At 37.1% G+C, this 20,429-nt stretch overlaps 1 protein-coding gene across 5 annotated transcripts in view; it reads left to right on the plus strand.

Annotated features, from left to right (window-relative positions):
- Positions 1–20,429, plus strand: part of LOC119531509 (ubiquitin-protein ligase E3A) — a 122,188-nt gene that overhangs the window by 14,754 nt on the left and 87,005 nt on the right. The window contains exons 3-6 of one of the 5 annotated variants that reach the window (XM_037832828.1): positions 1,519–1,638; positions 2,048–2,113; positions 3,178–3,374; positions 4,888–4,932. In XM_037832828.1, coding sequence (XP_037688756.1) covers positions 4,931–4,932 — 2 coding nt within the window. In that variant the 5' untranslated portion in view covers positions 1,519–1,638; positions 2,048–2,113; positions 3,178–3,374; positions 4,888–4,930. The remainder of the gene's footprint in view (positions 1–1,518; positions 1,639–2,047; positions 2,114–3,177; positions 3,375–4,887; positions 4,933–20,429) is intronic. The other 4 variants (XM_037832830.1, XM_037832829.1, XM_037832827.1 and 1 more) reach the window with 4 other exon arrangements.

The following is a 20,429-nucleotide window of genomic DNA, read 5'->3' on the forward strand; positions in this document are numbered from 1 at the left end:
AGGGAACCAGACTCAGTAATTTTCACAATATGCATAGCTATTTAATATTAATTGGCCTTAGTCATTTAAGATAGTTTTGACTACTTATTTTTGTGTTTTCAAGTTGGAAAATTAGACTTGTATAACATTTGCATTTTCTAAATGTACAATACTATTAGCCCATGTAAACCAGGGAGGGGACTATGTCATGAAACATTGTTCATTTCAGGGGCACCATTACCTCCTACCCATATGACCTCAGGAATGAACTAGGTTCTTGTTAGAGACATGCTGTTGCCTGTAGCTATGATATAGAAATCGGTGATTTTGAGTTTGTTATTCCAGGGATTCTAAACATTTACTGGAATCCTTTCTGAGGTTACTTATATATACAGAGACCAACTCTCACCTTCATCTAGACTCAAACATTGATGTTTTGACCATTTTCTTAGACTTTTCAGATACATTGCTATTTTATAATATGTTCTGGATCCATGCTGGTAAACACCTTCTCTGCTTGTCTATGACTAGTTTGAAAGTGTTAGCTACAAAGAATTTTTCTCTTTCACTTCTCACTTTCTCATTTTTCCTTAGTTTGCTTCTCACATTTGGCATGGATATAGAGCTTAATGAGGTGATCATGACTGAAAAAACTAGTTGCATGATATAAGCTATGATCCTGGGGTATTTCAACATGTATGGTATCTCTGCCAGAACTATAATATGATTAGGATGTCTGATAAATTTGAACCATGACAATCAGGAAAGTTATGCTAGGGTCAAGTAAGGGCATCAAAAGATTCTAGGAGGGTATTTTTCATATTTGCTGTATTCTTTCAGGAAATTGAATCTTAGTTTATAGCTAAGAAAGAGTAAACATTTGTTGATGCAGTATCCAAGAGGTTTTAGCTAATGTTAAACCACCCTAGACTTCATTGTATATATTTGTGTGAATGTGTATGTTATCTACTATTCCATTAAGTATTTTCCTATAAAATAGTCCCTTTTAAGCTGTTGAGTCCCCATTTTGGGTTCAAAGTCCATATTCTAAATTTTTGTTCATTTATGTATATTTAAATCATGAAATTCTCTATAGCAAAACTATACACCAGACTGAAAAAATCTCGACCCTGAGTTTTAGTCCTAGCTCCAACATTAATTCTAAAATCTTGGGCAAGTCAGTCACTCTGAGTGAGGCTGGTTAACTTTTTGTTTTTTATTCCTACTGTAGTATCTACTCTGATTAAGTAGAACCAAAGTTGTTGTGAGAATCAAATGAGATAATGTTTATCAAAGTGCTTTGTAAACTATAATACTCCATAAAAGTACAAGAGATTATTAACATATTTTCTTAAATGAATAGATCATGTAAGGAAAATAATGCTGGAAAACAGTCCTTAAAAGCATTTTTATAATTATTCTCCAGATAAGTTTTGAATTGACACTTAATTTGAAGATTTGAAGATTACTTTTTGAACAGTGAATTGGGTTTATAATAGTAACAAAATTTTCTAACTAAAGGTTTGTTTAATTTATTAGAGTTATTAAACCTACGCTCAGATCAAGTTAGCAGCTAGACTGGTGAGACAACCTGTTTTTAATCAGTGACTCAAAGCTGTGATCACCCTGATGTCACCGAATGGCCACAGCTTGTAAAAGGTAATTTTGAACATTATTTTACAGCCTTTAAGAGGCTGTCATTGTAAAGTAATAGGCATGCTGTAAAAATGGGAAAAAAAAAATGTGTAGTTTGCGGGAGTACTGCTAAGAATAGTGGACCTAAGAGTTGACCTCCTTCATTTAATCTCCTTCCTAAAATTCTTAGTGCTTTTTTTTCCCCTTTGAAAATACCAGTAGCCACCACCAAGACCCATCTGTATGAATGAACAGTTGTGTTTCTCAAAAAATTTAAGTTTTTAAATACAAATTTTATTCTGAGTATTATTTTAAAAAGACTTGAAAAGTTTTTTAATATGCATTTTTAAATGTGCCTTTTATGTGATGAAAGTTTAACACTTCTCTAGAAGTTTTACAACTTTAATAAAACTAGTATACTTTTCTCTCCTAGAGAGTTACAGTGGAGGTAAAAGGAGTGGCTTGCAGGATGGAGAAGCTGCACCCAGTATTATTGGAAGTGAGCCACCATTTGAATTTGCTAGCTCATGCTGCAGTATTCAGAATAGTGGGCGTTTGTGATCACATTTTCTGCAATCTAAATCAAGACCTAAAATTGAGACTGTTGCAGGATTTTTTATTTTCTAATTTTACTTGCTTATTGTTACAGTTTTAAATTTTATGTTCTGATTTATTATTCTGACAAATTTTAGGTTATCCTAAGTCAGTACTTTTTTCCCTTTGATTATATGTTCTGAATTTGGCAAAATTATAAGCATGTACTGGATTTTAAAAAAATTCCAGTCACTTGGCAGTAAAGCGTTTTAAGGAGCCAAAATAAAGTTTGAGAACTGTTGCTGTTTGGTAGATATTTCATGGTTTTGAGAGTTTGACTCTTGACTTTAGGATAGTTTTTGGTAACTCTTACTTAGAATATAAATGTGCAGAAATGTACTATAAACAGGATGACTTAGAGATTTCTTTAGACATGTATTATTATTTATTACCCGATGCAAGAAAAGTGTTTCTTATTCTGTGTATATTCACTTTTCTCTTGATTAAAAATGAATATCCAATTTGTGCTAAACATGTTTAAATGACCAAGGATAGGTCTACTTTCGGATAATAATCTTTCAATCCTTTCTTGTGTCCTTTTTCTGAATTGCATTGGTTTAAATTACTTAGTTTGACTTATTGGTTTTTAGTAGCTCACTTTAATGTATGTTAATATTAAGTGATAATCTAGTGTATTTACCAATAATTTGGTGATATTTTGATACTACTGTTCACATTTCTCTTGTTTAGGGAACAGAAATCAGAAAAATAGTATGTACTTAACATTCAATGATTATTTAACCTCTGTCCCATGGCAGAATCTCAAAACTTTGCTATGGTTACAATTATGCTTCTAAGACTTGGATTTGTTTTCCTTGCCTTGTCTTATCTTTTTGCAATATTTTTTTAATTTCCTTGTCATCATGTCCTCATTTTTTCCTTCTCTTTGTGTTTCTCTTTTCCTGTTAATTTAAAAATTTTTGCTGCCTACGTGTTTGAAAGCTTTCTAATCTGCCTCTCTTCCCTTAGTGCCAGCAGGTTTATTTTTTTGTTTTACACGCCTGCTCTGCCTCCTTCCAATATGACATCTGATGCTGGAGGGTCGCACTTTCAAAAATGAGTCAGCTGGTACATGGGGTTATCATCAGTTTTTAGCTCTTCTGTCTGGGAGATACAAGTTTGGAAGCAATCTTGGGGTACTTACCCACAAGGCTGGTGGAGACCAGGTGTGTCACAGAGGTGATTTGCTTGCTCCCTGGGGTAAAGGGTGGAGTGAAATTTTTGCATTCCTGTCACTGCCAAGTCACTGCCACCTCCAGCATGCCTCAATTTTTAGTTCTTATATAATTTTGTACAAAAGTGAAATTCAAATTCACTACCAAGAAGATCTAAACTATATAGTTGAGCTGGAGTCTTTTCTTTTCTTTTTTTTTTTTAATTTATTCAGAATCTGAATAAATTCATAAACCCTGCAGTGAGAGGCAATTTTGAAAGTCTGATAAAGAAGTGAGTTTTTTAAAGCTCAGAAATGTGGAAAACTGATTTTGCCCCCCCTTGGTGGTTCTGATTTTAAGTTTTTTTTAATTGTTAAATTTGTTCAGAGTTTGAAGTCTAAAGTCAGTGATGAATTCAGAAATCAAATCCTTGTTATGCCATTTTGAAAATTTAGCTTAAAGAAAGACTATTTTACTATTTTAGGGATTTAAAAGGATTAGAAATAGGTATTAGTGTCAGCTCACCTTAAAATGCATTGATGGATGATAGGGTAATAGAAATTTATTTTTTTAAAAACATGGTAGGGATAACAAAAATTGGTTCATATCCCGAAAATGAAAATGAAAGTCTTCTTAGTATCTTGGAATTTTGACTGTTTCTACATAAGACACGAACACTCTATTCAGAAATAATAGAAATGACTATTTATAACTGAAATTACATATGCAGGGTGGTATATTTGACAGTTAGTACCTTCTGCCCACTGTCTTTTTAGGGAAGGTTAATTTCATTATTCAGCCAAGACAATTATGATCAGAATGGTAAATCTTTAAATGTCTCAAAATTTGTCAAGCCAGTTAGATTTGTGTTTGAATTGTCCAGATAGGGGTTGGTGAAGTTTTTATTAAAGGACCAGGTAATAAATGTTTTAGACTTTGTGAGCTATCACTTTCTGTCACAGCTTCCTGAACTCTTCTTTTGTAGCATAAAAGCAGCCGTTGACAATACATAAATAAATGATTATGGCTGTGTTTCAATAAAATTTTATTTCTACAAATAGATAGCTAGCCCAGGCCTCAGTTTTCTACTCCAGGCTGTGGTTTGCCAATCCCTTATCTAAAGTTTGGCAATATGGATACCAGTAAAGTCCTTATAGTATTGTGGATAAGCAAAATTTGGCTGTAGAAAGTTTGAGTTATGTGTTTTTATTATAAATATTTGATTTTGTGAATAATTATGTTTTATCATGCTGGTTTACATGTTAGTACCTTAATGAAGGTTTTAGAGTTTCCTTTTCCTTAAAAAATTTGCAGTTTTTCATCAGTTCAGCCCTTATAATAAGTGTGTTGTATGACAATCTGATCTGACTACTTTTTCTTGTATTGCAACCTTTAATTACTTTTAAAACTGTTTTAGTTAGAGCTTAAATCTTGATTTCAAATTTGTTTTCCAAAATAACATGTCTACCTTTTTTGGAGTATACAATATTGTATAATATTAACTTTCCACAATTACATTTTACAGATCACCAGGAGAACCTCAGTCTGACGACATTGAAGCTAGCCGAATGTAAGTGTAACTTGGTTGAGCCTGTGGTGTCTTTTATATTGCCCTAGATTGCTTTAATGTAACACATTTTAAAAGAATTTCTAGTTAAAAGGAATTAATACTTTAACCATCAATTAGGAGAAAAATCCTAATGCAGAGAGGAACTTACCTACTTTTTTCCCTTATCCTACTTCCAGATAGATAATTGCTTACTTCTGGATCTTTGTGCTTTTTTCCTCCACTAGCAGTTTTCAGAAGATAGGGAGATGGCAAAAGAGTTCAGTTTAACAATAATTTATTAAGTGCCTGCTATATGCAAAATTTACAGTCTACTCACAGTGACTGTATCTCACAGAAGTAAATCATCTCAATCATAGTGCTAGAAGGATACCCAGGATGTGATGGGAATGTAAAGGAGCCTGAAGGTACCTGAGGGTGCAGCAGGAATCTACTCTAGATGGCAAGGAGATAGGGGTGACCAGGGAAGGCTAAGTTAAATCCTGAAGTCCATCTGGGAGTTAGGCAGTTGGAAGCAGGCTTGTTCTAGACAGAAACATTAATAGAGTTGTGAAACAGCATGATGAGTGTAAGGAATGGTAAGCCAATGAGGATTTTTATATTTTAGACCAAAAATAAGGAAGGTATGAATTGATAGAAAGGGCTAGGTCATAGAGGGCCTTGCATGCATGCAAAGGACCTTGGCCTGTATCTTGTAGTATTTGGGAACCAGTAAATAATTTGGTAAGTAGGGGAGTAGTAACCATGTTAAACATTTTTAATAACTTTGGCAACAGAGAAACAGGATAGACGAGAAATGTGTGGTAGTAAAGTTACCAGCGCTTCAGTAGTTCATTCAATGAGGACCTTCAAAAGGACAGTAATGTAAAAGGAATTGAAGATATATTTTTCTGGAATTAAGGCAAATATTTATAAAGTAAAGTAAGTAAAACTTCAGGGATTGAGAAGTTTTAAAGTTGGAGAAGTGGTAAGTATTGAAGCAGGATTTTTGAGGCAGTAAGGGTTTGAATGAAGAATATGGAATGAAGAGGATAGGATAGAACTTGAATAAAAGGAAGGACCATCATCTTCTGAAACTGGAAAGAGGTAAATATGGATGTGTAATAGTAAATGTATTTGTAGGTGAGGAGTCAGTGTCTCTTGTGCCAGAACCATCAATTTTCCCAGTATATTAGTTTAGGTCTGTTTCGCCACTGCTTTTGAATTGTTCTACATAGAGCAGTGATCTCCTTTGAGATATTACTGGGTGCTCCTTGATAAAAGGGTTCCATTGTCAAGTAAATTGAGGAAATGCAGACTTAAACAACAGATTTCTGTACTGAAAATAATGAAAATCCATAGCAGTATACATTGTGGATCTCCAAGAAAGGGCCAAGAAATGTAGTATTTCTCAAACTTATGTGACTGTGGAACTGTTCAAGAAATGCTTTTTAATAAGTAGTCTGTAGAACACTGTTAGGGGTTGGGTAGGAGGTTTGAGAACGAGTATGAAAGTTTGGAAAGCCTTTGAGGGTCACCTGCCACTGAGTGGCCAGCTAAGGTTAGAGACTTCATGAAACTCATAATTTGAAGACTTTCCTCAAGTAATCAGAAACTGACAGATTGTAATCGGGGATTAGATACTAGCAGAGCGGATGAGACAGAACTACTGGTGCAGTGTGAGTAGGGTATAAACATTGGAGTGGTTGATGATATATACTGTTGGGGTCAAAGATTGCCTAGGTAGTGGTTTTAAAATAGTTTCTTGTATTGGGTTTTAAAAAACAAGACCAGAGACATAACTCAGTATAAGTGAATCTTTAACACTTATGTGGAGAGTATATAATGATCCATATTATTTTCTGATGATAATGATCAGAGGCTGGGGTTTAATATGCCTAAGGTAAACAAAGAAGTGATTGGTTGAAATAGAGAGGAGGTAAAGGTCCTTCAAGTTGAGAAAGTCAGGTATTTTGGGGGTAGGTTGTTGGGATAGATCATGCACACAAACATTGAAGTCAACCCTGCTGAAATAACTGAGGGTAGAGTAGAGCCTTTATTTTAGAATATAGCATAATTTATCAGAACAGTGCTTAACATGAGGAATTAGAAGAATTTGAGGGAATTTAGGGGTTTTAGGAGTCTGAAAACCCTCACATAAAAGGGTTGCAGGATAACCAACATCCTTGTTTAGTTAAAGGTAAGCAGTTGAGGGACCAGTATATAAAGCAGTTGAAGACGTGGGCAACCTATATCATAAGGAGCTTATGGAGATCTTGGTGGAATAATTAGGAGAAGGTATCAAGATTAACGAGTAGAAGAGGATATATGAAGCTTGTGTTTTCTAGTAGAACCCAAGGATGTAAGAATATGAGGCATGATTAGATACTTGTCTTTTAAGATTTCGGATGGTTAAAGAAGAAATCACAAGGGAAATTTGAAAATACTTAGAGAAAAATAAAAATGACAGTACTACATACTAAAACTTTTGGGATGCAGTGAAGGCAGTGCTCAGAGGGAAATTTATAGACATGAATGTTTATATTGAAAAAGAAGAAATATTTGAAATCAATAACGTAACTTCACATCTTGAGGAACTAGAAAAAAGAAGCAGAAGGAAGGAAATAATTAAGAAAGTGGAGATAGGAGAAAAACGAGGAATCAACTAACCAATAAGTTGGCTTTTTTTAAAAAATTTAATAAATTTGACAAAACTTTTAGCTAGACCAACAAAGCTAAAAAGAGAGAAGACACATGTAACTAAAATCAAAGATAAAAATGGTGACATGGCTACTGACGTTACAGACTTAACAGAAATTTTAAAAGACTACTATAAACAAATGCCAACAAATTAGATAATCTAGGATAAATGGAAAAGTTCTTAGACTAACTCAAATTACCTAAACTGACTCAGAAGAAATAGAAAACCTCAGTGAGACCTATAACAAGAAAGAGTCTGAAACGGTCAAAAACTTTCCACCAAAGAAAATCCCAATATCAGATGACTTCTGTTTCAAATTAATTAAGTTGGCTTTTAAATTTGGATTGGGGTAGGGGTCAGATGCAACACAATGGAAAACCAAGACCATAGTGCATGAGAAAAGGTAGTTTGTTGTAGGTCCCAGAGAGAGAGAGGTGCCGTGAAGAGTCGAAGGGAAGTGACGTTCACTCAGGTGACTAAACCAGTTGGTAGGGAGCACACAAGCAGAATAAGAAGGATTGGTGGGCTTGTGCCTTTATTGTGGTCCTGGGGTGGAGGTTAGATTTCCTGCAGGAGTCAAAGATTGGTTAGTTGAAAGCAAGCGTGCACGGAAAGGGAAAGGGACTGAGGGTTCAAAGGTGGTGGGGTTGGTTAGTGTTCTGATTTGCTAATGCTGCCATTATGCAAAATACCTGATATGGATTGGCTTCTGTAAAGGGGGTTTTATTTGGTTGCAAAGTTACGGTCCTAAGGCCATAAAAGTGTCCAAACTAAGGCATTAGTACCGTCACTGAAGAACAGCCAGTGGCATCTGGAACACCTCTGTCAGTTGGGAAGGCATGTGGCTGGTGTCTTCTTCTTTTGCTCTCAGGTTGTGTTTCAAAATGGCATTTTCCAAAATGTCTCTGGGCTTGTCTCTCTTGGCTTCTCGTGAGCAAACTCTGGGCTAGCATCTCCAAATATCTCCAAGTGCCTCTAAGCGTCAGCTCCCAAGCCTCTTTTCAGAAGTCTCTTTCAGGTGCTCTTGGGGCATTTTGTCCTCTCTTAGCTTCTCCAGAGCAAACTCTGGGCCCGCATTTCAGAAGCATCAGCAAGCGACTGGGTCTTGGCTTAGCATATCCTGGGGTGTTTTCATCTCTCTGCTCTCTGGGTGAGCTCCCTTTAAAGGATTCCAGTAAACTAATCAAGACTTACCCTGAAAAGGTGGGGTCAAATCTCCATGGAAACATTCAATCAAGAAGTCACACCCTAATCCAAAAGATTAATCAATCTGCCCCCACAAAAATTGCATTAAAGAGCATAGCTTTTTCTAGGGGACATAATATATACAAACCAGCAGAGTTAGCTTATCATTTGTGACCACCTGTTGGTTGTGGATGAGGCTTTTGGGTGTGGTAGTAGATGCAGTTGTGAGTTTGAGCTCTGAGGACTCTAGGCTCCAGGGGTGGAAAAGTATTTTTATTAAGTAGGCCAAAGGTCAGTGTTGATGCAAGCGGCTTAGCCAAAGTAAGATGGATGTTGAGGCAGCACACAAAAAGTTTTGATACTTAGACGACAGTTTCACTGGTGAATTCTGTCAAACATTTAAAGAATTAACACCAGTCCTTCTCAGAGTCTTCCAAAGAATTCAAGAGGAGGAAACACTTCCTCATTCATTCTCTGATGCCAGCATTACCCTCATAGCAAAGCCTGATAAAGACATCCCAAGAAAGAAAATTATAGCCCAATTTCCCTTATGAATATAGATGCAAATATCCTTAAGAAAATACTAGCAAACCGAACCCAACAATACGTTAAAAGATGATACACCATTACCAATAGGGATTTATCCCAGGAATGCAGGGGAGGTTCTACAGTCAAAAAATCAATCAATGTAATATATCACATAAATTGAATGAAGGAAAGAAACCACAATTATCTTAATAGATTGAGAAAAGGCATTTGTCAAATTCCATCCAGCACCCTTTCTTGATAAAAAAACCACTCAGAAAACTTGTAATAGAAGGGAACTTTCTCAATTTGATAAAGTCCATTTATGAAAAAGCTACAGCTAACCTCATACTTAATGATGAAAGACTGAAAGCTTTCCCCCTAAGGTCAGGCATAGGACGAGGATGCTTGCTTTCACTAGTGCTGTTTAGTATCGTATTACAAGTTCTTTCCAGAAAAATTAGGCAAGAAATAGAAATAAAAGGTATCCAAATTGGAAAGAAGTAGTAATAACTAGTCTCTGTTTGCAGATGACATTATCTCATATATAGATAATCCAAAGGGATCTCCAAGAAAACTATTAGAGCTAATAAACAAATTCACCAAAGTGGCAGGGTACAAGATGAATATGCAAAAAACAGTGGTGTTTCTATGCATTATCAATGAACAATCCAAAGAGGAAATTAAGAAAACAGTTCCATTCACAGTGGCATCTAAAGGATAAAATACCTAGGAATAAATTTAAGGATATGAAAGACTTGTACACTGAAAACTACAAAACACTGCTGAAAGAAATTAGAGAATAGTTAATATCTTTTAACTTCTAAATGGCAGGACATCTCATGTTCATCTATTAGAAGACTTAATATTATTGAGATGTCAGTAATACCCAAAGCAATCTATTGACTCGATGCAATCCCTATCAAAATTCCAGCAGCCTTTTTTGCAGAAATAGAAAACTGATCCTCAAATTCATATGGAACTGCAGTGGGCCGTGAATAGTCAAAACATTTTTGAAAAATAAGAGCAAAGTTGGAGGACTCACAGTTACGGATTTCAAAATATATGACAAAGCTACATAAGCAAAACAGTGTGTTACTGGTATAAAGAGAAAGATAGACCAGGAGAATTGAAAGGAATGTCCAGAAATAGTCTCACACATCTATGACCATCTGGTTTTAATAAGGGTGCCAAGTACTCAAAATGGATCAAGGGTCTAACCATAAGAGCTAAAACCATAAAACTCTTAGAAGATAACAAAGGGGAAAATAGGGGAGAAAATTACAAAGATTGGTTGAGGTATGTTTTAGTTACTCCTCCAGGAAAGTAGGTAGAAAGCCAGGAACTGTGTGGACTGGACACCACAGAGCAATCTGTCTTTGGGCATACTTCATACAACACTCATGAAAATGTCGAACTGCTGAGATCAGCGAAGTCTGTAAGTTTTTGCGGCCAGGGGACCCGCGCCCCTCCCTGCCAGGCTCAGTCCCGTGGGAGGAGGGGCTGTCAGCTCCGGGAAGGAGAAGGGAGAACTGCACTGGCAGCCCTTATCGGAAACTCACTCTACTGATCCAAACTCCAACCATAGATAGACTGAGACCAGACACCAGAGAATCTGAGAGCAGCCAGCCCAGCAGAGAGGAGACAGACATAGAAAAAAAAAAACAACATGAAAAACTCCAAAATAAAAGCAGAGGATTTTTGGAGTTCTGGTGAACACAGAAAGGGGAAGGGCGGAGATCAGGCCTTGAGGCGCATATGCAAATCCCGAAGAAAAGCTGATCTCTCTGCCCTGTGGACCTTTCCTTAATGGTCCTAATTGCTTTGTCTGTTAGCATTTCAATAACCCATTAGATCTCTGAGGTGGGCCCTTTTTTTTTTTTTTTTTTTTTTTAATCCTTTTTTCTTTTTCTAAAACAATTACTCTAAGAAGCCCAATACAGAAAGCTTCAAAGAATTGCAATTTGGGCACGTCAAGTCAAGAGCAGAACTAAGAGAGCTCTGAGACAAAAGGCAATAATCCAGTGGCTGAGAAAATTCACTAAACACCACAACTTCCCAAGAAAAGGGGGTTGTCCGCTCACAGCCACCATCCTGGTGGACAGGAAACACTCCTGCCCATCGCCAGCCCCATAGCCCAGAGCTGCCCCAGACAACCCAGTGTGACGGAAGTGCTTCAAATAACAGGCACACACCACAAAACTGGGCGTGGACATTAGCCTTCCCTGCAACCTCAGCTGATTGTCCCAGAGTTGGGAAGGTGTAGCAGTGTGAATTAACAAAGCCCCATTCAGCCATCATTTGAGCAGACTGGGAGCCTCCCTAAACAGCCCAGCAGCCCAGAACTGCCCTGGGGGGACGGCACTCACCTGTGACATAGCACAGTCATCCCTCAACAGAAGACCCGGGGTGCACAGCCTGGAAGAGGGGCCCACTTGCAAGTCTCAGGAGCCATACGCCAATACCAAGGACTAGTGGGTCAGTGGCAGAGACAAACTGTGGCAGGACTGAACTGAAGGATTAGACTATTGGAGCAGCTTTAAAACTCTAGGATCACCAGGGAGATTTGATTGTTAGGGCCACCCCCCCCTCCCCGACAGCCCAGAAACACGCCCCACATACAGAGCCGGCAACACCAACTACACACGCAAGCTTGGTACACCAATTGGGCCCCACAAGACTCACTCCCCCACTCACCAAAAAGGCTAAGCAGGGGAGAACTGGCTTGTGGAGAACAGGTGGCTCGTGGACGCCACCTGCTGGTTAGTTAGAGAAAGTGTACTCCACGAAGCTGTAGATCTGATAATTTAGAGATAAGGACTTTAATAGGTCTACAAACCCTAAAAGAACCCTATCAAGTTCAGCAAATGCCACGAGGCCAAAAACAACAGAAAATTATAAAGCATATGAAAAAACCAGACAATATGGATAACCCAAGCCCAAGCACCCAAATCAAAAGACCAGAAGAGACACAGCACCTAGAGCAGCTACTCAAAGAACTAAAGATGAACAATGAGACCATAGTACGGGATATAAAGGAAATCAAGAATACTCCAGAAGAGCATAAAGAAGACATTGCAAGACTAAATAAAAAAATGGATGATCTTATGGAAATTAAAGAAACTGTTGACCAAATTAAAAAGATTCTGGACACTCATAGTACAAGACTAGAGGAAGTTGAACAACGAATCAGTGACCTGGAAGATGACAGAATGGAAAATGAAAGCATAAAAGAAAGAATGGGAAAAAAAATTGAAAAAATCGAAATGGACCTCAGGGATGTGATAGATAATATGAAACGTCCAAATATAAGACTCATTGGTGTCCCAGAAGGGGAAGAAAAGGGTAAAGGTCTAGGAAGAATATTAAAAGAAATTGTTGGGGAAAACATCTCAAATCTTCTAAACAACATAAATACACAAATCATAAATGCTCAGCGAACTCCAAATAGAATAAATCCAAATAAACCCACGCTGAGACATATACTGATCACACTGTCAAACACAGAAGAGAAGGAGCAAGTTCTGAAAGCAGCAAGAGAAAAGCAATTCACCACATACAAAGGAAACAACATAAGACTAAGTAGTGACTACTCAGCAGCCACCATGGAGGCAAGCAGGCAGTGGCACGATATATTTAAAATTCTGAGTGAGAAAAATTTCCAGCCAAGAATACTTTATCCAGCAAAGCTCTCCTTCAAATTTGAGGGAGAGCTTAAATTTTTCACAGACAAACAAATGCTCAGAGAATTTGCTAGCAAGAGACCTGCCCTACTGGAGAAACTAAAGGGAGCCCTACAGACAGAGAAACAAAGACAGGACAGAGAGACTTGGAGAAAGGTTCAGTACTAAAGAGATTTGGTATGGGTACAATAAAGGATATTAATAGAGAGAGGGAAAAATATGGCAAACATAAACCAAAGGATAAGATGGCCGATTCAAGAAATGCCTTCACGGTTGTAACGTTGAATGTAAATGGATTAAACTCCCCAATTAAAAGATATAGATTCGCACAATGGATCAAAAAAAATGAACCATCAATATGATGCATACAAGAGACTCAGACACAGGGACACAAAGGAACTGAAAGTGAAAGGATGGAAAAAAATATTTCATGCAAGCTACAGCCAAAAGAAAGCAGGTGTAGCAATATTAATCTCAGATAAAATAGACTTCAAATGCAGGGATGTTTTGAGAGACAAAGAAGGCCACTACATACTAATAAAAGGGGCAATTCAGCAAGAAGAAATAACAATCGTAAATGTCTATGCACCCAATCAAGGTGCCACAAAATACATGAGAGAAACACTGGCAAAACTAAAGGAAGCAATTGATGTTTCCACAATAATTGTGGGAGACTTCAACACATCACTCTCTCCTATAGATAGATCAACCAGACAGAAGACCAATAAGGAAATTGAAAACCTAAACAATCTGATAAATGAATTAGATTTAACAGACATCTACAGGACATTACATCCCAAATCACCAGGATACACATACTTTTCTAGTGCTCACGGAACTTTCTCCAGAATAGATCATATGCTGGGACATAAAACAAGCCTCAATAAATTTAAAAAGATGGAAATTATTCAAAGCACATTCTCTGACCACAATGGAATACAATTAGAAGTCAATAACCATCAGAGACTTAGAAAATTCACAAATACCTGGAGGTTAAACAACACACTCCTAAACAATCAGTGGGTTAAAGAAGAAATAGCAAGAGAAATTGCTAAATATATAGAGACGAATGAAAATGAGAACACAACATACCAAAACCTATGGGATGCAGCAAAAGCAGTGCTAAGGGGGAAATTTATAGCACTAAACGCATATATTAAAAACGAAGAAAGAGCCAAAATCAAGGAACTAATGGATCAACTGAAGAAGCTAGAAAATGAACAGCAAACCAATCCTAAACCAAGTAGAAGAAAAGAAAGAACAAGGATTAAAGCAGAAATAAATGACATAGAGAACAAAAAAACAATAGAGAGGATAAATATCACCAAAAGTTGGTTCTTTGAGAAGATCAACAAGATTGACAAGCCCCTAGCTAGACTGATAAAATCAAAAAGAGAGAAGACCCATATGAACAAAATGATGAATGAAAAAGGTGCCATAACTGCAGATCCTGAAGAAATTAAAAAAATTATAAGAGGATACTATGAACAACTGTATGGCAACAAACTGGATAATGTAGAAGAAATGGACAATTTCCTGGAAACATATGAACAACCTAGACTGACCAGAGAAGAAATAGAAGACCTCAACCAACCCATCACAAGCAAAGAGATCCAATCAGTCATCAAAAATCTTCCCACAAATAAATGCCCAGGGCCAGATGGCTTCACAGGGGAATTCTACCAAACTTTCCAGAAAGAACTGACACCAATCTTACTCCAACTCTTTCAAAACATTGAAGAAAATGGAACACTACCTAACTCATTTTATGAAGCTAACATCAATCTAATACCAAAAGCAGGCAAAGATGCTACAAAAAAGAACTACCGGCCAGTCTCCCTAATGAATATAGATGCAAAAATCCTCAACAAAATACTTGCAAATCGAATCCAAAGACACATTAAAAAAATCATACACCATGACCAAGTGGGGTTCATTCCAGGCATGCAAGGATGGTTCAACATAAGAAAAGCAATCAATGTATTACAACACATTAAAAACTCGAAAGGGAAAAATCAATTGATCATCTCAATAGATGCTGAAAAAGCATTTGACAAAATCCAACATCCCTTTTTGATAAAAACACTTCAAAAAGTAGGAATTGAAGGAAACTTCCTCAACATGATAAAGAGCATATATGAAAAACCCACAGCCAGCATAGTACCCAATGGTGAGAGACTGAAAGCCTTCCCTCTAAGATCAGGAACAAAAACTCGAAAGGGAAAAATCAATTGATCATCTCAATAGATGCTGAAAAAGCATTTGACAAAATCCAACATCTCTTTTTGATAAAAACACCTCAAAAAGTAGGAATTGAAGGAAACTTCCTCAACATGATAAAGAGCATATATGAAAAACCCACAGCCAGCATAGTACCCAATGGTGAGAGACTGAAAGCCTTCCCTCTAAGATCAGGAACAAGACAAGGATGCCCGCCGTCACCACTGTTATTCAACATTGTGCTGGAAGTGCTAGCCAGGGCAATCCGGCAAGACAAAGAAATAAAAGGCATCCAAATTGGAAAAGAAGAAGTAAAACTGTCATTGTTTGCAGATGATATGATCTTATATCTAGAAAACCCTGAGAAATCGACGATACACCTACTAGAGCTAATAAACAAATTTAGCAAAGTAGCGGGATACAAGATTAATGCACATAAGTCAGTAATGTTTCTATATGCTAGAAATGAACAAACTGAAGAGACACTCAAGAAAAAGATACCATTTTCAATAGCAACTAAAAAAATCAAGTACCTAGGAATAAACTTAACCAAAGATGTAAAAGACCTATACAAAGAAAACTACATAACTCTACTAAAAGAAATAGAAGGGGACCTTAAAAGATGGAAAAATATTCCATGTTCATGGATAGGAAGGCTAAATGTCATTAAGATGTCAATTCTACCCAAACTCATCTACAGATTCAATGCAATCCCAATCAAAATTCCAACAACCTACTTTGCAGACTTGGAAAAGCTAGTTATCAAATTTATTTGGAAAGGGAAGATGCCTCGAATTGCTAAAGACACTCTAAAAAAGAAAAACGAAGTGGGAGGACTTACACTCCCTGACTTTGAAGCTTATTATAAAGCCACAGTTGCCAAAACAGCATGGTACTGGCACAAAGATAGACATATAGATCAATGGAATCGAATTGAGAATTCAGAGATAGACCCTCAGATATATGGCCGACTGATCTTTGATAAGGCCCCCAAAGTCACTGAACTGAGCCATAATGGTCTTTTCAACAAATGGGGCTGGGAGAGTTGGATATCCATATCCAAAAGAATGAAAGAGGACCCCTACCTCACCCCCTACACAAAAATTAACTCAAAATGGACCAAAGATCTCAATATAAAAGAAAGTACCATAAAACTCCTAGAAGATAAAGTAGGAAAACATCTTCAAGACCTTGTATTAGGCGGCCACTTCCTAGACTTTACACCCAAAGCACAAGCAACAAAAGAGAAAATAGATAAATGGGAACTCCTCAAGCTTAGAAGTTTCTGCACCTCAAAGGAATTTCTCAAAAAGGTAAAGAGGCAGCCAACTCAATGGGAAAAAATTTTTGGAAACCATGTATATGACAAAAAGACTGATATCTTGCATATACAAAGAAATCCTACAACTCAATGACAGTAGTACAGACAGCCCAATTATAAAATGGGCAAAAGATATGAAAAGACACTTCTCTGAAGAGGAAATACAAATGGCCAAGAAACACATGAAAAAATGTTCAGCTTCACTAGCTATTAGAGAGATGCAAATTAAGACCACAATGAAATACCATCTCACCACGATTAGAATGGCTGCCATTAAACAAACAGGAAACTACAAATGCTGGAGGGGATGTGGAGAAATTGGAACTCTTATTCATTGTTGGTGGGACTGTATAATGGTTCAGCCACTCTGGAAGTCAGTCTGGCAGTTCCTTAGAAAACTAGATATAGAGCTACCATTCGATCCAGCGATTGCACTTCTCGGTATATACCCGGAAGATCGGAAAGCAGTGACACGAACAGATATCTGCACGCCAGTGTTCATAGCAGCAGTATTCGCAATTGCCAAGAGATGGAAACAACCCAAATGTCCTTCAACAGATGAGTGGATAAATAAAATGTGGTATATACACACGATGGAATACTACGCGGCAGTAAGAAGGAACGATCTCGTGAAACATATGACAACATGGATGAACCTTGAAGACATAATGCTGAGCGAAATAAGCCAGGCACAAAAAGAGAAATATTATATGCTACCACTAATGTGAACTTTGAAAAATGTAAAACAAATGGTTTATAATGTAGAATGTAGGGGAAGTAGCAGTAGAGAGCAATTAAGGAAGGGGGAACAATAATCCAAGAAGAACAGATAAGCTATTTAACGTTCTGGGGATGCCCAGAAATGACTATGGTCTGTTAATTTCTGATGGATATAGTAGGAACAAGTTCACAGAAATGTTGCTATATTATGTAACTTTCTTGGGGTAAAGTAGGAACATGTTGGAAGTTAAGCAGTTATCGTAGGTTAGTTGTCTTTTTCTTGCTCCCTTGTTATGGTCTCTTTGAAATGTTCTTTTATTGTATGTTTGTTTTCTTTTTAACTTTTTTTTTCATACAGTTGATTTAAAAAAGAAGGGAAAGTTAAAAAAAAAAAAAGAAAAAGGAAAACAAGGAAAAAAAAAAAAAAGATGTAGTGCCCCCTTGAGGAGCCTGTGGAGAATGCAGGGGTATTTGCCTACCCCACCTCCATGGTTGCTAACATGACCACAGACATAGGGGACTGGTGGTTTGATGGGTTGAGCCCTCTACCATAAGTTTTACCCTTGGGAAGACGGTTGCTGCAAAGGAGAGGCTAGGCCTCCCTATATTTGTGCCTAAGAGTCTCCTCCTGAATGCCTCTTTGTTGCTCAGATGTGGCCCTCTCTCTCTGGCTAAGCCAACTTGAAAGGTGAAATCACTGCCCTCCCCCCTACGTGGGATCAGACACCCAGGGGAGTGAATCTCCCTGGCAACCTGGAATATGACTCCCAGGGAGGAATGTATACCCGGCATCGTGGGACGGAGAACATCTTCTTGACCAAAAGGGGTATGTGAAAGGAAATGAAATAAGCTTCAGTGGCAGAGAGATTCCAAAAGGAGCCGAGAGGTCACTCTGGTGGGCACTCTTACGCACACTTTAGACAACCCTTTTTAGGTTGTAAAGAATTGGGGTAGCTGGTGGTGGATACCTGAAACTATCAAACTACAACCCAGAACCCATGAATCTCGAAGACAGTTGTGTAAAAGTGTAGCTTATGAGGGGTGGCAGTGGGATTGGGAAAGCCATAAGGACCACACTCCACTTTGTCTAGTTTATGGATGGATGAGTGGAAAAATAGGGGAAGGAAACAAACAGACAAAGGTACCCAGTGTTCTTTTTTACTTCATTTGCTCTTTTTCACTCTAGTTCTTGTTCTTGTTATTTTTGTGTGTGTGCTAATGAAGGTGTCGGGGATTGATTTGGGTGATGAATGTACAGCTGTGTGGTGGTACTGTAAACAATCGAAAGTACGATTTGTTTTGTATGACTGCATGGTATGTGAATATATCTCAATAAAATGATGATAAAAAAAAAAAAGAAGATAACAAAGGGGCAAATCTGCATGACCTTGGATTCAGCAGATTTTTAGATGTGACACCAAAAGCATGAACAATGAAAGAACTAATGGATAAATTGAATTTCATCAAAATTAAAACTTTTGTGCATCGAAAGATATTATCACAAAAGGGAAAAGAAAGCTTACTGAATGGGGGAAAATAGTTGCATACCATGTATCTGATAAGAGCTTAATATCCAGAATATATGTGGAACACAACACAACAAAAAACAACCCAGTTAAAAAATGGGCAAAGGGCTTGACCAGACGTTTTTCCAAATAGGATGAACAAATGGCCAGCAAACATGAAAAAGTGCTCAAAATCATTGCCATGAGGTAAATACAAATCAAAGCCTTGAGTTATGATTTCATACCCACAAGGATGGGTATTATTTAAAAAATGGAAAAATAGGTGTTTCAGAGGATACAGAGAAATTGGAACCTAGTGCACTGTTTGTAGGAGTATAAAATGATATAGCTACTGTGGAAGCAAATGCAGTGGTACCTTAAAAAGTTGAAAATAAAATTACTGTGTGACCTGGCAGTTCCATTCCTGGGTATATACCCAAAGAAGGTGAAAACAGGGATTCAAATACTTGTACACCGCTATTGGTAGTAGCCTTCACAATAGCCAAAAGATGGAAACAACCTGCATTTCCATGAACAAATGAATGGGTAAATAAAATGTGGTACGTGCACACATGGAATATAATGTTACTGTTAGAAGAAATGCAATTCTCAGACATGTTGCAACATGAATGAACCTTGAAAACATTCTGCTAATTGAAATAAGCAAGGCTTATAAGTTATCTCTCTTGTATTATGTCACTTAGATATCTAGAAATGGCAAATTTGCAGAGGTTTCCAGAGTATGAGGAGAGGGAAGAATTTTTGCTTGGTGGGTTTAGAGTATTTTTAAATAAGAATTAATAAAAAATAAAAAAGTAGTTTGTCGTAGGTATTAATAATGTTTTCTACCTATGAATTAAAAAAAGATTCCAATGAGGGGTGACAATGGGATTGGGAAAGCCATAAGGACCACACTCCACTTTGTCTAGTTTATGGATGGATGAGTAGAAAAATAGGGGAAGGAAACAAACAGACAAAGGTACCCAGTGTTCTTTTTTTACTTCAATTGCTCTTTTTCACTCTAATTATTATTATTGTTATTTTTGTATGTGTGCTAATGAAGGTGTCAGGGATTGATTTGGGTGATGAATGTACCACTATGTAATGATACTGTAAACAATCGAAAGTACGATTTATTTTGTATGACTGCGTGGTATGTGAATATATCTCAATAAAATGAAGATTAAAAAAAAAAAAAAAGATTCCAGGTGAATTTCTGTTGTTATGTACTTGTTAAATTAAACAGGGTGTGATAGTGTTTGAATTGATTGGGCTATGGTATAGTAATAGGCAATTTAACCTACCGTAATGTCTGGGCAAAGGCGTCTAAGGGTCTAGCCATTATTGCCATAGCATTCTGGTGCTAAGCCTTCATGTCTGCCACCATTTCTTGAGTTTCCATACCTGTAAAAACCATAACCAAGTAACAGTGTAGCAAGCATTGCAGGTACAGTTTTTCCTACCATAATCATGCAAGACCTGATTTACAAAGTAGTTTATGAAAGTTTCTTAATTTTACTTGAGGATTAAATAGGGTGTTTCATTGTTGACAGTTACCTATTGAAGCATAATTGATGTTTTGCTATGGAGTCCACAGCATTTGCTGATAATTTGAATATATGGGACAACAGAGAAATCAAAGATGACTCCAAGTTTTAACG

The sequence above is a fragment of the Choloepus didactylus genome, chromosome 4 (genome assembly GCF_015220235.1).
Source record: "Choloepus didactylus isolate mChoDid1 chromosome 4, mChoDid1.pri, whole genome shotgun sequence".
In the NCBI taxonomy this organism is placed as follows: Eukaryota; Metazoa; Chordata; class Mammalia; order Pilosa; family Megalonychidae; genus Choloepus; species Choloepus didactylus.